We start from the raw sequence: 17012 nt of genomic DNA, 5'->3' as shown, positions 1-17012 counted from the left end.
ATTTTATACACACATAATATATAATTTATGTTTCATATCTTTCTCTAAACCTTTATAATGCACCAGAGTTATAAAAGTTTAGAGCAAACAAGTTCTATATCTAGCCACAAGGTCATTGCAGTTTATAGCATTTTTTTTTTTTTTTTTTTTTTTTTAAAAAAATTGCTCGTATATCAAAATTAAAACAGTTTTTATGGTAGAGATATTTTGCTTGCAGTGGCGCACATCGATTGTTTGTTAGATCATTTATATTCTTGCATTAACAAGGACAATGACAAAGAAAAATACATTTCTATCTAGGCTTTCTGTCAGAAAACTGTGGAAAAGAAACTAACATCTTCCACGAGGAATGGAAGCTAAAGCATAATATTACTATTAGTTTTACTGTAAAATGGTTTTTGCCTCATTTAAGTTACCAATAGTGATTACTAATTTTCATGGTTCATGATTGATGATGTTAAATGGAGTGATATGAAAAATAAAGTTGTATTATCAGAATAACAGTGTTATTGGTTATCAAATATATGCAAAAATAATCTTTAGATGTGGAATTTAATTTAAGCATAAAAATTAACTCAAGTCAATGATTATAAAGAATCCGCCCCGATTGCAAATACACACTCACGCAAACGCAACTCACTCATGATATGTCCAAGTTTGACGAAGGTGTTACTGGCCAAGAGCTATATTTGTGACAGTCTTTTTGTTGTGCCTATTTGCAACTCAGCATATCCGCTGTACCATGAGTAGCGACTTTCATTTCCACAATATTGTTACTTTCCATCCTGTATTTTCCATTGTTTGAAATGTGATTTATGACTGTCAGCGATGTAATTTGTGATGTCACAGGAATGGCGGTGGCACATGGAGGCATCAATATAAAAGACCAGATCACAATTTGAATAGTGATTACAGGAGAGGCAGGAACAATTGGAATGCTAGACATTTTAGGAATTAAAGAGATAGCAGACGTAATGGCAAAGATGGTCACAGAAATGAGACACATTCAGTCTTGCACATTGGGGCCGTACGATCACCTGAACTGTGGAATAGTGTGTAGTAGCCACAAACAATTGAATGTGTGTAATTTTGAAGATGTGGGGGAGCTTTTGCTTGATTAGAAACATGAAAATTTAAATTCTCTAGCGAGTCCAGTGCTTCAAATAGAAGGTGAAACCACCGGTAATACTTCATTATGCACCATTACTTATAATTATTCCACAAAGATTAGAAGAGCTAGCAGCAATAGCCTTGTTTGTCCTCTTGGGATAACTAATAAGGGGCCCATTTGCACTTCCTTAAGTAGTTTCTTGCATGAAGTTAGACAGGTGAAGAAGATGGAATTGGACAACAGTTCATAACTCAGATCAAAAGTCTGAAAACATGCTCCACAACATCAGAAGATTAGAACTATTTCCATTACACTATATCATCAGGCATCCAATCCTTACGATAGTGTGATGAAAGAAATAGGAAAATTGCGCAAACTTTTATTGTTAAAGATGCCACAAATCATAGCATTCCTATATTCAACAATTTGAGGAAGTCCTTAATGAATTACAAAGTAATTCAAAATGCCCATCACAAATTCAAGCTCTGCACAAGGGGTAGGGGGTTGAGACAGTGATTATGGGCAGCTGGCTTTATGGAATATCAGAAGGGATATCAGAAGGGCTGCCAGGAAAAATAACTGCAAGAGAGTAGCCAAGTCAATAGTCCTGGGATAAAATAACCAATTAACCAGTAAATGATATTCACTGATACAGACTGTGTTTTTTCCTGCATATTTAAGACCATACTGAGTGAGGTGTGTTGTACATGAAAATACAATCGAGGTGGAGACTAAAGAGCAGGAAAAGCCAGGGAGCCCTTTGTCTCTGCAATGTGGAAATATGTAGAGAGCAGAGAGTGGAGAGCAGTGTTTTGACTTGGAGTCCTGTTGTGATGAAGTATTTACAGCTGTTTGCCTACTATGTTCTGTATTATAAGATGGTTGAGGTTTCAGAAGTAACTGAGTAACTCAGCTTTTGTTCCCTACGATGCAACCAAGAGTAAAGCCACACTAGATTTGTTCAGAACAAACAAAGAGGAAGTATTTGAAGGATGGAGTGCAGCCGCCACAGAAATAATTTCAAAATGGACTTGAGACAAAAAATAGTAAGATAACGCAAGCATAATGTGAGTGAGTATGCTGAAACTTCTACCTTTTATCCCTGTATTTTAGTGAGTAAAATAACTTTTCGACCTAAGGTACAGAAGCCGTGTAGGGTTTCTTGTTTTATGTGCCGAGTTATTCATATTTGAATTGGTGAATGAGTACCATTTTTCCAGTTAGGGCAATTTTGAAGATCAGTGTTGAATGTGTAATGCTAACTATCTTACAGGAAACATTCCAAGTCTGCCCTCAAATTCCAGTGGAATCTGATGGAAATAATCAAATGGCACTGTTGGCCGGGAGGCCCAATTCAGGGGAGTTTGGCCGCTGTATTGCAAGTCCTCTTTAGGTGGTGCCACATCAGCGACTTGCGAGTCAATGATGATGAAAATGATTATGAAGGACACACAACTCCCAGTCCTCTGCCGGGAATCGAACACGGGCCCCCTGCGTCGTAGGCGGTAATGCTACGGAGGCGGACAGTGGAATCTGATGAAAAGTGTCCACTATAATTGGCCATCTATCTACTATTATGTTTTTACACAACTTTGTCTCGCAAGCAATCCTTGCTGTTATACCTGTGGCACTTCCACCAACACCCGAATACTTACACCTGTTTTGGGTACACAAGTGTTTCGCTGAGTTGTTATGATGAATGCGCGGCTATGGCTAATTTCTACTAAGGGTGTTGTTGGCGCACGTGGCTTAGTTGCTATTAAGGAAAACAAGGCTTCGATCTATTCCATTTGGGCTGTTTGGAAGGGAAGGTATATTTTGCTCATGAATGACACTGTGTGGTGACAGTGACTGCATTAACACACACTGAGAGAATAGGAAGGAGATATGCACGAAATCAGCAACGGCTTGTACTGATGAAGTAATAACAATAATATACAGCTGCTTTACATGCTCCTATCCTGCAACACCCAGTAATGTTATTATTTGCTTTACAAGTGGCATAATGGCACTCACAGTTATGATCGATGCAGGGCAGATGCCATTTTGTTTACGTATTGTTCGATTTGTGATTGGGTTTAGCAAGTCAGTCTTGCACTCACCAAATAGGTTTAATATTTTCTATGCCTTTTAAAATTTATGTCACTGACTGGAGAAAGTCTTACATGTCTTGAGTAACCTTAATGGCTTTGAAATAGGTAAAACATTCATTATTTTGGAACAATAATAATTATAAAGTTAATGCAAATCTCATTTTATTTCAAATTTGCACCTTTCATAAATTTAATTAACAGAAGTACAATTATTATAAGATAGTAGAAGTGGGCACCAATGACGCATAGCACACTGCTTATGTGGAAGTAATTAAAACAAAATATTTTTGTGCCTAATCCAAGTCACCTTTATTTCCTCATCGAAACCATTTTTGCCAATAGTGGATGTTTGCCAAAACCACTCTTTGGATTGGTAAACTACTTTTATATTACAGACAATAAGTTACCTTGAGAGCTTTGAGACTGTGGCTACTCAAAATTTTATTTACTGGGTTTGCAATACTGCAGTATTGCAAGGGCATTTAACTGAAATGTAACAACTTTATACATGAAGCATAAATTTGGATCTCTGTATTGCTTATTGTTAAGAACATGAAAATTTAGCATATTTTTGTTTATAAATCATTGTGTGTTTAAATTTGAAAGGTTGTCATACTATCTGCCTGAGGATGAAGCCTTAGCATTTTGAAACAGACTAAAAAATTGATGATTTGGGAACTTTCTGACTGGAACATTTGCTTTTCTTCTAAACGATTTTGGCTAATTTTCTTCTTTTGGGTCTAGTTAAGTTTTTCAACAAATGATACCTTCTGTTGAGAAAAGGAATGATTTTCCTACCCATTTCAAAAATTCAGAAATTCACATGGTATTTACTTCTGGCAAAATCAAACAATGACAAATCCAGAATGGAATATAACAATATTACGAAAAGGATAGTTGCTACTCACCATACAGTGGAAATGCTGTGTCACAGATAGGTACAACAAAGAGGCTATAAGAAAGTGAGCTTTTGGCCAAAGAGGCTGTAAGAAAGTGAGCTTTTGGCCAAAGAGGCTGTAAGAAAGTGAGCTTTTGGCCAAAGAGGCTGTAAGAAAGTGAGCGAAACACACACACACACACACACACACACACACACACACACACACAAACAAGGCTACACTCTCTGGCTGCTAAAACCAAACTTGGCAGTCAGATTTCTGAATGAATGCCTTATTGACCAGAAGCTCACTTTCTAACCGTCTCTTTGTTCTGTCTATCTGCAATTCTCCATCTCCGCCCCATGGTGTGTAGCAACTATCCTTTCATAATATCGTAATACTGACTGATGTCAGTGGGCATTCATAGCCATGCAACACATACTTGACAACGTTACAGATAGAACCAAGGTAGATACAGGTACTTGGAGAAAAGTCCATAAAATATGCCGTAGAGAAACAGAGGTGCTGAACTAAAGATTAAATCTCCTTTGCCATATTGTTGTAAAGGGTAAAAAATAAAACACACTTGACTGCCTGCACATTGTTCGCTAAAACGACCAATAATTCATATGGGAAACGTATGTTGGAACATGAGTGGTTGAAAAAGGGCATTCCATCAGGAAATGACGAACCGTCAAAGGTTGAGGGCAATAAGCAGAAAGTGGTGGGGAGCACCACTAGACAAACAGTAATGGCTAAGAAGATACGGCCCAATATGCAACCTAACTAAAATGATCTCAGATAGATAGGACCAGGAGGTTGTCCAAGCCACTGGGAAAGGTTTAATTTCCCAGAGCTTGTTCCCACGAAGAGAGGACCAGTGGTGTTGCCAAAGTGACGTCACCTGCTGACGGACGGCAACAGAGATCCTCGGAGGGAATGGAAGAACTAATGGGCCGAGGTACCAGGGCTGCAGCCTTGGCAGCAGCATCAGCAGCTGCATTTCCCGTCAGATTGATGTGACCAGGAACCCACAATGACACAGTGGATCTATCAAGAGTGAGCAAGTGACAGCTTTCCTGGAACTGTTTCACCAAGGGATGGACAATGTACAGCACATAGAAGTTCTGAAGGGCACAGAGAGTTGGAGCAGATGATGCAATTGAAGAGCCTGTGTCTCCAGATGTACTGCATGGCCTGATACAGGGCAAAGAGTTCTGCTGTAAATACTGAGCTGTGTTCCAGAAGCTGATATCGAAAAATGTAGGTGCCAATGACGAAGCCACACCCAAACCACTTTCACACGTTACACTAAGGCCATCAGCATGATCAAAATACATTAACATGTACTGCTTTGTGGTCACTTTATAGTGGAGAGCGCTGACACTATAAACTGGCAGTTGCTCACGACCATAAACCAAGTAGAATTTTGACTGCCATAGATAATAGTAGCAGTGCAGGGAAGCAATCCCCTTGCAGTGCAGCCACTGTACAACCGCATTCTGCGTTTCTGGAAGAACAGAACTTTATACACAGTTACTGGGATCTCAGATCCCTTCTGGTGTTATTAGCTTCTATACTCATTTAAAAAGAAAAGAAAACAAGAGCAATGCACAATGCAAAGCATTCCGTAATAGCTACCACAAAACTGCTTGCTGATGTGGGCAATTTCATGAACAAGGTAGTTCAAGCCCGAACTCAAGCAGTACTTTACACAACCACAGCTCTAAACAGTAACCTCCTAAAACCTGTTTAAGTGTCCACATTATGCCAAATTTTGAACTTTAGCTAGCAGAGCCCTACATTGCATTACGTGATGTACAGCTTACACAGACCATTCTGAATAATAGAACTAGCCTTACAACAAAGAATCAAGAGCAGATATGTCATTGCATTCATACATTTGTTGCTTTGCAAACAAGTTCTTACATACATTATCTATAGAAACTGGGCTTCACTAGATTTACCATACTAATAGCTACAAACTGAGTACATTTTCAGTATTTACCTGCAGAAAACAAAGCTATTTCAAACTTGCTCTGATAAAATACAATTCACTACAAAATAGCATTTATGCGTAATTTTGTGTTTCTGCACTTGAGACAGAATTCGCTTGTATGTTTACATCTACTGGAAACTGCAAATTTTTCAGGTCCCTGCTTGTTACGTAAATATGAAATGCTATTAGGTGGAGGTAGCTTAAGGAACAGGCAATACTGAAGTATTACAGATATTAAAGTAAATGTTACATTGCACTATACAAGTATGGGTGTCTGTACAACCACAGCTCAGAAAAGCCAGACTACATTTTATTAATTTAGGCCTTATTCAGTTTTTAAGGAAGGGTAATCTTTATGCGGGACTTAGTTACCCTTCCATGCAGGATGCCCTTATGCTTGTGTTTTACTGTGAGCCCCATGCTGATACTCTTCGGTCACGTTGCACACAGCATCCCTGTGTTTAGGAACAGTCTATCTTGGCTGATTGTCACAAAATAGGCAACATATGACGCAGAATCACAGTCAAATTCTGCAACCAGTTGTCAATAAGAATAATGCACCCTTAATGTATTCACAGCTGTGAATATGAACAACCACAAGCTGTATAAGAGAATGATGACAATGAAAATCTGTGCAGGACTGGGACTCAAATACGGATCTCCCACTTTACACATGTGGTTGCCTTAACCACTTCAGCTATCCATGCATGAGCCATGGGCATACTCAAACTTACATATGTTGTCACTCATGCAACACAATAAGATATTGCAGTGCATGTGTTGTTAAAAAGAACAATGCAGTGACCCTTTGGACAAGCATGCAAGTCTGAAAGAACAGGCACTGCAGCTGTTACAGCAGGAAATCTTGGTTCGAGTCGTGATCTGGTACAAATTTTGATTGTTGTCATTCCCTTGTACAGCTGATGGCTGTTCGTATTCTCAAGTACAAATGCATTCCATGCAATTGTTAACTTTCTTTCTTTTGAGGTTGCAGACTACCAAGTGTTGAAAAAAATTATTTGACACACTGTTGTCAATTGCACCTCTACGTGCATCCAAAGAATCATCCAAATGAAACCATCTAGTGAAATTGCCATCTTTCTACGACACCATTACTTTAAACATTCACTGTAAATAAACTGCTCTGCCAATTTGAGTGCTGGCATTATTTGTTTAACAACAGATTTTAAAACCACACTATCATCATACCTCAACAGCACCATTTACCATTGCAAAAACTCTAAATGTGTGCATCATACTGGACTAGCAGCCTACCTACACCATATATGATTGTCCCGTCCCCAAATTTGTTGGGATTTAATCTGCCAAACTGTAACTTTGTACTTGTTAGAAATGGTCAATGATGGGTACACATCGAATTTGTGAATAGTTTTACAAACCTACATCATAAAAGAGCAATGTCAACCAGCATTGTCATTATGGATAATTACTGGATGAACAACATCACAAGTAAATGGGGTAACACCATTGACTGCACTACTTTCAGGATACTGAAAATGAAATGTAAATGGCTGGCAAATATCCTGTAAAGCTTAGAATCTATTAACAGTGTCTGCTGCCGAGAAGATATACCAACAGACGAGTAATTGCACAGATGTTATTTTAGCAGGTCAAATTAAATAACTACATATCTTCTACGGTATCATAATGTAAGGACACACATTCTAACACATTTGAGAAAATGGATAACATCTTTGTTAGAATTATGCCTGTTTACTCATTTTCTATTCCGATCACAAATAATTCTTGTTTTTTAACTATATTCTCATCACATGAAACATGCTTAGGCTATATTTCAACAACAGTAAAGAAACACCAGAAATTATGTTTTACACAGTAATTACTCACCTGCTCATTCACAAGGCGTGCAAAACCATCATTTTCGGCTTTTGAGCGAAGAATTTGATGTTGAAGATTTTGGGTTATGGGTAAAAATCTTTCGGTCAAGAAACTGTGTACCGAGTTTATTTCTGTATCCGTTTTGCTTCTCGCATCTTGAAGAAGATTTTGTGTATTTTGTTGTGCTGCACCTATCTGAAGCAGAACATATTTTTCACTTATGACGGGTAGTTAAAGTGGCCTGAATTTTGTAAGGCAGTGCTGCCTTTATTCTGTGCAAGTGACACCTTACAGTCTACAATCACACACAACATGATACAGCAAGCGGTAATCAACTCTCATCAAATAAAAAATAATGACCCACCTTTGATGTTAACAGAACCTGGTTCAATGTTTAAATACACCTGGTTAAACAGTGGTTTTTGAGATCAATTAGAAATAAATGCCAAAATTTGAACATCCTGGATGTTTCTCATCTTCATTATATGACTGTTCCTCAACGTCTTTTAGTAACAAACACTTGTTTTTCTATGTTGGGAAAAAATTCTCCAAGAAAGGCAGAATATTGATTCAAGCCCCAATCCTACATTGTTGCTTTATTTTTTATTTTATTTTTAACCCTTGGGAAATAGTATACAATCCTTAGCAATCACTCTAATCCACTTCATTGATTTCTGAATGTGTGACAGAATATTTTAGCTCTACTGCATTAACTACACTCCTGGAAATTGAAATAAGAACACCGTGAATTCATTGTCCCAGGAAGGGGAAACTTCATTGACACATTCCTGGGGTCAGATACATCACATGATCACACTGACAGAACCACAGGCACATAGACACAGGCAACAGAGCATGCACAATGTCGGCACTAGTACAGTGTATATCCACCTTTCGCAGCAATGCAGGCTGCTATTCTCCCATGGAGACGATCGTAGAGATGCTGGATGTAGTCCTGTGGAACGGCTTGCCATGCCATTTCCACCTGGCGCCTCAGTTGGACCAGCGTTCGTGCTGGACGTGCAGACCGCGTGAGACGACGCTTCATCCAGTCCCAAACATGCTCAATGGGGGACAGATCCGGAGATCTTGCTGGCCAGGGTTGTTGACTTACACCTTCTAGAGCACGTTGGGTGGCACGGGATACATGCGGACGTGCATTGTCCTGTTGGAACAGCAAGTTCCCTTGCCGGTCTAGGAATGGTAGAACGATGGGTTCGATGACGGTTTGGATGTACCGTGCACTATTCAGTGTCCCCTCGACGATCACCAGTGGTGTACGGCCAGTGTTGGAGATCGCTCCCCACACCATGATGCCGAGTGTTGGCCCTGTGTGCCTCGGTCGTATGCAGTCCTGATTGTGGCGCTCACCTGCACGGCGCCAAACACGCATACGACCATCATTGGCACCAAGGCAGAAGCGACTCTCATCGCTGAAGACGACACGTCTCCATTCGTCCCTCCATTCACGCCTGTCGTGACACCACTGGAGGCGGGCTGCACGATGTTGGGGCGTGAGCGGAAGACGGCCTAACGGTGTGCGGGACCGTAGCCCAGCTTCATGGAGACAGTTGCGAATGGTCCTCGCCGATACCCCAGGAGCAACAGTGTCCCTAGTTTGCTGGGAAGTGGCGGTGCGGTCCCCTACGGCACTGCGTAGGATCCTACGGTCTTGGCGTGCATCCGTGCGTCGCTGCGGTCCGGTCCCAGGTCGACGAGCACGTGCACCTTCCGCCGACCACTGGCGACAACATCGATGTACTGTGGAGACCTCACGCCCCACGTGTTGAGCAATTCGGCGGTACGTCCACCCGGCCTCCCGCATGCCCACTATACGCCCTCGCTCAAAGTCCGTCAACTGCACATACGGTTCACGTCCACGCTGTCGCGGCATGCTACCAGTGTTAAAGACTGCGATGGAGCTCCATATGCCACGGCAAACTGGCTGACACTGACGGCGGCGGTGCACAAATGCTGCGCAGCTAGCGCCATTCGATGGCCAACACCGCGGTTCCTGGTGTGTCCGCTGTGCCGTGCGTGTGATCATTGCTTGTACAGCCCTCTCGCAGTGTCCGGAGCAAGTATGGTGGGTCTGACACACCGGTGTCAATGTGTTCTTTTTTCCATTTCCAGGAGTGTATTTATTAATAAAAACAAATAGCAGAATCTTAAAAAATTAGTCATTGATTCAATTTTATAGAAAAATGGATTTTGTTTCATGTATTTCTGTTTAGTTTGTTTCATGCAATTTGTATGAACATATAGCAGATTAGATTAAATGAAGAATTACCCATTAGCAGCATTTCACCAACACGAGAGGGAACAAATTATTTGTGGATGAGAACAACAAAGTGATTGATGTCTAGCTTTTTACTGATCAGAGAATGCACTTAGTTGATACTTCCATTCGCCATTGTCAAATCACACTGCTACTGCAGGTAGCAGTTAGCAGCTAGTTGCAGACAATGCTTTTCACCAGTAGCCCAAGAGTTGTGATCCGCTTTCGTGTGCTTTATTTCTTTGTATTTACACTACAGAATGTCTGAAACTTGCAGCAGGAGTGTGCAGACAAGTGTGGGCGTTTAATGGAAAGTTCAGCAATCTGCTCACGCCTTGTGTGGTGAGAAATGTGGGTTTGTGGGATCAGTGTGGGAATATTTCGAGAAGAAGAGAGAGAATAGTGTAACTATTGCCTCTAACAAAGGTGGTCTTAAGAACTGCAGACATTCTAAAGGGTCACAAAGATCTTGTCAAAGTTTCTACGGGAAAATACTGTGTGGACCAGGATTTATCCTTTGTTGAAATTTGTCTTCCTTTACTGTCTGCAGACATCGTTGAGTGGCATCTGCCACACTTCCATAATAAATCTATCATTCTTAATGAATATGCCTCTGCATTAAGTATGACATATTACTTGGACACTACACAGATTGGCATGTACTTAAGCAGTTGCTACTATTTTAATGTTTTTAGTTATTGTATTCACAAGCAGTAACCTTAACCATTTGAGCATCCCCTTTGTATAAAATTCACCAACTAAATGTGAACCATTTTGATTATTATAAAGACAGTGCTCATCCCTTCACTTTTGTTGAGGTATATAAGTAATAGGAAAACATTTATTTTATACACAGTAGTACATTCGTTAAGCAACAAGGATATTGTGACCCTGTAAAGTGAATTCAATATTGCATATTAACAGAGTGTGTGAGCGGATGTTCAGTACCGAACTGTACACCTGTTGTTACTACAGTCAAATTGTACATGCATGCAATGGCAAGCCTACAACACATCCCTATCCATGCTCAACTGCGCTTTGCGGTCAATCACTGTTATTCTTATCCACACATAATATGTTCCTTCAGTAAGGACATAACATTTACATTTCTCACTGTGTGTACAATAAACACTTCCACACAGCAGGGTACAAAATATATATATGCATAAGTATTTTCTGCTATTAAAAAAAGATGTGCAAAGTTATTCTCTTTCAGGTAATCAGCACATTTTTATAGATAGTGCCTGAACATTCAGTTACACTGAATCTCCAGTCTTTCACACTCCAGTTTCAACAGTGTCACATGGAATTAAATTGATACTGTACTCTCATGAAACAGGATACCCAATTCAGTTCTTCACAGTTTCTGTGTTTTAGTACTTGCATAAATGTCGAGCTTCACATGCAGAATATTTATGCAAACTGTCATTCTACTGTAGCCTCAGCACATATAATTAATCAGAAATTTTTGAACATTACATGGAGCGTAGTGTGTCTTTGCCTCTGAAGTCTTATGCGCTCCCAGTCAGGTCACACTAAATTATTAATAGTCACCTGAATTTCCTGACAAATTACCTTCTCAGAAGATTTTTTGCTCCACGTCTGCAAGGTAGTTGTTAGCATATTTACTAAGGAAGCCAGATCATCACTTAATATGGATAGATCTTCATTTTTCTTCTGTACACTTTCATCTGAAATTTAAAATAAATTTTTCCTGAAAATGTAATTCACATAATAAGCATAGTAATGTTGTCATGAATGTTTTGTTTGCTCAAATATAATATGTTAAGAATGGTCTTTTAGTTGTTAGTAGAACCATAAATTTTGAGTTATCAACTTGGGATAGATACTGAGGTACTCAGGAACTGTGGTGCATGGTCTGTGTAGCACACGTCTGGAGAAGAAACATATTTATTATGAAGCAGTGATACCTTTGTATATATGGCTCTGGTAGAAGTTCTGGTATTTTTGCAGGCTTAGTGAGAAGGTTGACGACATGATTCTGATAATGTCATCAAACAAGAGCGCGCAAGTAACAGAAACCATTGGTGTGTTGATGAGAACGTGATAAAATGGTCATAAAACTGTTGGTGTGACGGATGCTGACAGTCGACAAGCGGTTATACCTTTTAACTTTCAAATGCTGCATGGAACAATTTGAGTGCAACATGGAGGACATTTTGGAGTAAGTTTTTACTGTCAACAAGCCATGGATTACTATAAAATAAGTAACAATCCAAACAAGCTGTTTATGTGAAGATGCTCCAATACAGACAGGGAACAGGAAGTAGCCACTTGGGTCTAAGTGTGGTGAACAGGGTGAATAGGGAATCAATTCAAAGCACCATTCATGGACTTATGCCAATGTTATCACTGATGTACGGGATGGTGCATTATCCTGGAGAAAGAGCACTTTTTGCATGACAATCTTGATTTTTCAGCCTAGGCAAGTTTCAAACAATACAACAATCTTGAAAGGGTCCAATTATGGTTGTGATTTTTTCCAGATAATCTATGACTATTATTCCTTGCAAATCCCAAAAAACAGTGGCCATCACTTTACCAATTGACAAAATAGTCTTTGCCTTCTTTGGTGCACTTTTTCCAGTATGTCCATTGTTTTGATAGTCATTTTGACTCTGGTGTGTAATGGTGGATCCAGGTTTCATCAACAATCACAAATCAGCACAAAAAGTCATGCAGATTGTGATTAAACATTACCAGACATTGTGCTGAAATGTTGTACCAGATGAGCTTTTGGTCAACTGTGAGGAATTGCGGCATCCATCTCTCACACAACCCCTTCGTAGCCAATTCTCCTAGCAGGACATCACATTATCACAAAGTTAAGATGCCTACAGTCTCAGCAATGTCACGCATTCTTATACGGTGATTTTGTCAATGGTTTCCTTTGTGGTGACCTCATTTGGATGGCTGGAGCATGCTTCGTTTTCAGTGCTACCTCAACAATATTTAAATTCATTAATCCAAAAGTAAATAGTCTTCAATAATGGTCCAGAGTCAGTGTAAACTTAATTTAGTTCTGTTTTGATTTGTGTGGCAGACCAACCCTACAAATGAAAATTAATAACAGCACAAATACTGTTGTCTTGACTTTTAATCCCAGTTGATGTACTGAACAATTCAGACAGCTTTACACTCTACAGTGTTGAAATTCTTCACACTTTACTTTGTACAATCAAGATTACCAGCCATTCACACATGGAAATTTACCGCACATATCACACCACCCTCGTAATTCTTCCTCACAAAAATGCGAAATATAGGGTGTATTGAAAAGAATCATCCAATCTGGCATGTCTATATTTCTGAAACTGATCAACATATACAATGAATTTTGTTTTTATATGAAAGAGAAACTACAAAGTTTTGTTGTTTTGTTGTTGCAAGGTTCGCAGGAGAGCTTCTGTAAAGTTTGGAAGGTAGGAGACGAGGTACTGGCAGAAGTAAAGCTGTGAGTACCGGGCGTGAGTCGTGCTTTGGTAGCTCAGTTAGTAGAGCACTTGCCCGCGAAAGGCAAAGGTCCCGAGTTCGAGTCTCGGTTGGGCACACAGTTTTAATCTGCCAGGAAGTTTTAATAAACGTAGTGCTTGCTACAAAAAAAGAAAAACTTTCACATATAATGATGACCCTTCTTGCATGTGTTACACTTTAAGATACATGACACAAATGTGCCAGCAAAATTTTTAAGAACAACATAAATGTCAGATCTTTTGGGCTCGAAATTATTCTAAATCATCGTACTTGAAGGGCTGATTTTTAAATGAGAGTTGAACGCTCTGTGATTTAAGAAATTCGTCATACATTCTCAAACACAGTTCATCTTGCGTAAAAGGAAATTTACTTTGAAAGTAACGCTTTTCAAACCACTATTCACAACATTTTCCTGTGACCTATTAAAAATAGGTTCATTTCAGCAGCTGCCAGAGAGCGCCAGATAACAAGCATCACCTCGCTTGCCCAGCTACGACGACACAGGAAGCCCGTATGTTTGTACGTGTAAAACATTAAAAGATCTTACATAATTGTATAAAAGTAACAAGACATTAGAGGATACTCCAAGAGCACGGTAATTTCGTGAACCATACTAAAATGCATAATTTGGCTGAAAGTGCACATTTGGGTGTCCAGATTTGGATGTGGATTTTCTTCGAGTACCAGTACTGTATTATCTCATGTTTGGTTCTTTATTGTGGCATAATGCCAAATATGTTAGAAGATGAAAATGTGGACTTGAAATGCAGCGAACAGTTGAAACTAGCCAAAAGTGTGGAATTAAACACTCCATTTCAAATAAATCGATTGGCTCAGTGGAAAAGATTAAACAAAGCCACATTTCTTCATCAAATCGAAAAAAATAACTTCATTGTTCTCCAAGGCGATAACTGCTTGACTGTCAGAAAGGGGACATAAAATAAAATCAAATTAATAACATATTTTAGCCTTCTGTAATTATGTAAATGTATTTTAATGGACTTGATAACTCCCGGCCACAGAAATCAGTTTTGTTTTCATTTGATGTGAGAGCAATAAACGAAAAGGAAACAGCAAACTCACTAAATGCGAAAACACCTCACATGGGACTACCCACTTCCCCATCACAACTTAATACTGCTCTGTGGATCGGGCCCGGATCTACGATATTTCCAAACTGGGACAACACTAGATAGTGGCACCCCTCCTACCTCGAGCGTTTGAGGTAGGACGCCAAAAATTTTAAAAATAGACTTTAAAAAATAAGTCCATTTTGTAGCGCACATCTTTCTGAAGAGTCTGATACATAAAACGAATGTGTTTGAGGAAACATTTGATCTCAAATGTGCCAAAGTGTAGTGCCACACCTCTTCACACAGCATTCTTCCATCGCACGTCACTGTATTTCGCTCGGTGGAACTCAAATGTGTAACATTTGTAATGAGTGCCATCGAACTGTATTCTGGACAGTGGAAATTAAAATGTCCTGTGTTACCTCTCTTGCTCCCAGTCGGCCAGTTTGACAACCTACCCCTGATTAATAAAAACTCGATATATACTGGACGGGATTATTTGTAACCGGGAGAACAGGAACTCTTCACAAAATTTGCACTCTTTTATTGCCTATTAGCTAATAATTTTATGTTTTGTGTGACATAAAATTAAATATAAGAAACATAAAATCATTAAAGACAATAGACAAGCAAGACAGTATACATTTCTTCAATTCTTAGCTCCTAGAACTGCTTTTCTCACTAACCTTAGTACAGCTTTACATGGTGTGCTTTCCTTTTGGGAAAGAATCCATTAGCTCATCAAAGTTCGTCAAAGGTTTTGCCACATGAAAAAATCAAATGTCGTCATCTAATACTGAAAAAGCTATTAATACGAATAGTACCCAATACTGGTGTGCTTTCTCGATCTGATTACATGTATTTTGTCACTGTCTGCTAGATACCACGAAATAGTCTGCCTAATACTGCAGCAATTTTAACACAACGAATAAACAACACTGTTTTGGCACAAAAGGTCATTTTTATAACACAATAGAATATAATCACGAGGCACCAATATCAAATGCCTATTAGGCCTACTACAAGCAAAAAGCTTCATGTTAGGAAATAGTTTCACATTTCATTCAAATGCTCTAGCTTCTGAAGCATGAAATCAAAAAGTAGTAGTACAAAATTTTATATAAACTTGGATTCGTCATATTATTCCATAATTTTTCTCCTCCTTCCTCGTTCTAACAATCCTGCAATCACTAATATTGTAACTATTCCTGCCAGGGTTAAAAATTATTCTCCGGTTAACTTGACTAACCCTGCCACGATCACCGGTTTAGTTACCCCGCATTTATTTTCGGGTTAAGCATTATTACGTGTTCATACAACATGTTTTCCGCACTACTCCCAGAATAGAAGTTTAGCGGCTGCTAGCCGGGGACTGTACAACTGGCCCTTACCAGTGTAGCGTTCTGGGAAAAAAAAAATTTCTGCCAAAATTTCATTTTCTTGGATACATCGAGAAGATAATACGTAATCTTTCTTACCTGTTATTCAGCAGGGATGCATTTCAAAATCATATGAATAATCGATAGACTGATGTGAGCTGGATGCTAGGCGCTTTGTGAAATAAGGTCTTTCCTCCCCCACCAGAAACTGCCGCCCGGGGCATATACCCCAGTTTGCATGATGCGCAGTGGCTGCATTACACCATCGTGTAAATTTCAGCAGTATTGAGTGGTTAGAGCTCTTTTATTAGTTATTACTTGTAACTAATGCATTCATTCATTTGAATTCAAAATACACTTCCATAATCTTTCACCACCTTTAACAGGAAATCTGAGCATTTTTAGTCCATGACTTGTCCGTCTGTTCCTTCTACAGATGATTTTCTCAAAGGCATTCAGCAAGATGACTCAATCCATTAGCAAGGCTCTCTCAGAAACAACTGAACTTCGCAGCCATGAACAGTGGAAAGAGGGATTGCTTGTCGCTAGGCAAGGTTCACACAAATTTCACTGAATGGAGTGTCATCTAGTGATTGATGCCACAAGTAAGGGTGTGATGGTATCGGTTACCAATATTAACACACTCCTGCCCTCAGATGTAAAAGATTTTTGTACAGAAACTGTGAAAATGCTAGTTGAGGCAATTTGTTACAGTCAATCAGTTTCATAGTAGTCCCCAAAAACTTATTTTTTGTGTTTTCATTATCGTGTTATTCTCTCTTTCCTAAATATAGGTGTAGCAAAGTCAAAAGCCCAGAACTATTTTTCAGCTCTTTGAAGACAAAT

General features: G+C 39.3%; 1 protein-coding gene across 1 annotated transcript in view; it reads right to left on the bottom strand.

The window, feature by feature from the left end:
- LOC126484228 (kinesin-like protein KIF11-A) overlaps positions 1-17012 on the bottom strand; it is a 222204-nt gene that overhangs the window by 35884 nt on the left and 169308 nt on the right. Inside the window, exons 10-11 of the mRNA XM_050107647.1 lie at positions 11795-11910; positions 7951-8136 (exon numbers count right to left, since the gene is read on the bottom strand). Of these exons, the coding sequence (XP_049963604.1) occupies positions 7951-8136; positions 11795-11910 (302 nt within the window). The remainder of the gene's footprint in view (positions 1-7950; positions 8137-11794; positions 11911-17012) is intronic.

The sequence above is a fragment of the Schistocerca serialis genome, chromosome 1, assembly GCF_023864345.2.
Source record: "Schistocerca serialis cubense isolate TAMUIC-IGC-003099 chromosome 1, iqSchSeri2.2, whole genome shotgun sequence".
NCBI lineage: Eukaryota > Metazoa > Arthropoda > Insecta > Orthoptera > Acrididae > Schistocerca > Schistocerca serialis.
Note: the sequence above shows the minus strand (reverse complement) of the source record. Positions and strands in the feature narration are given on the sequence as shown.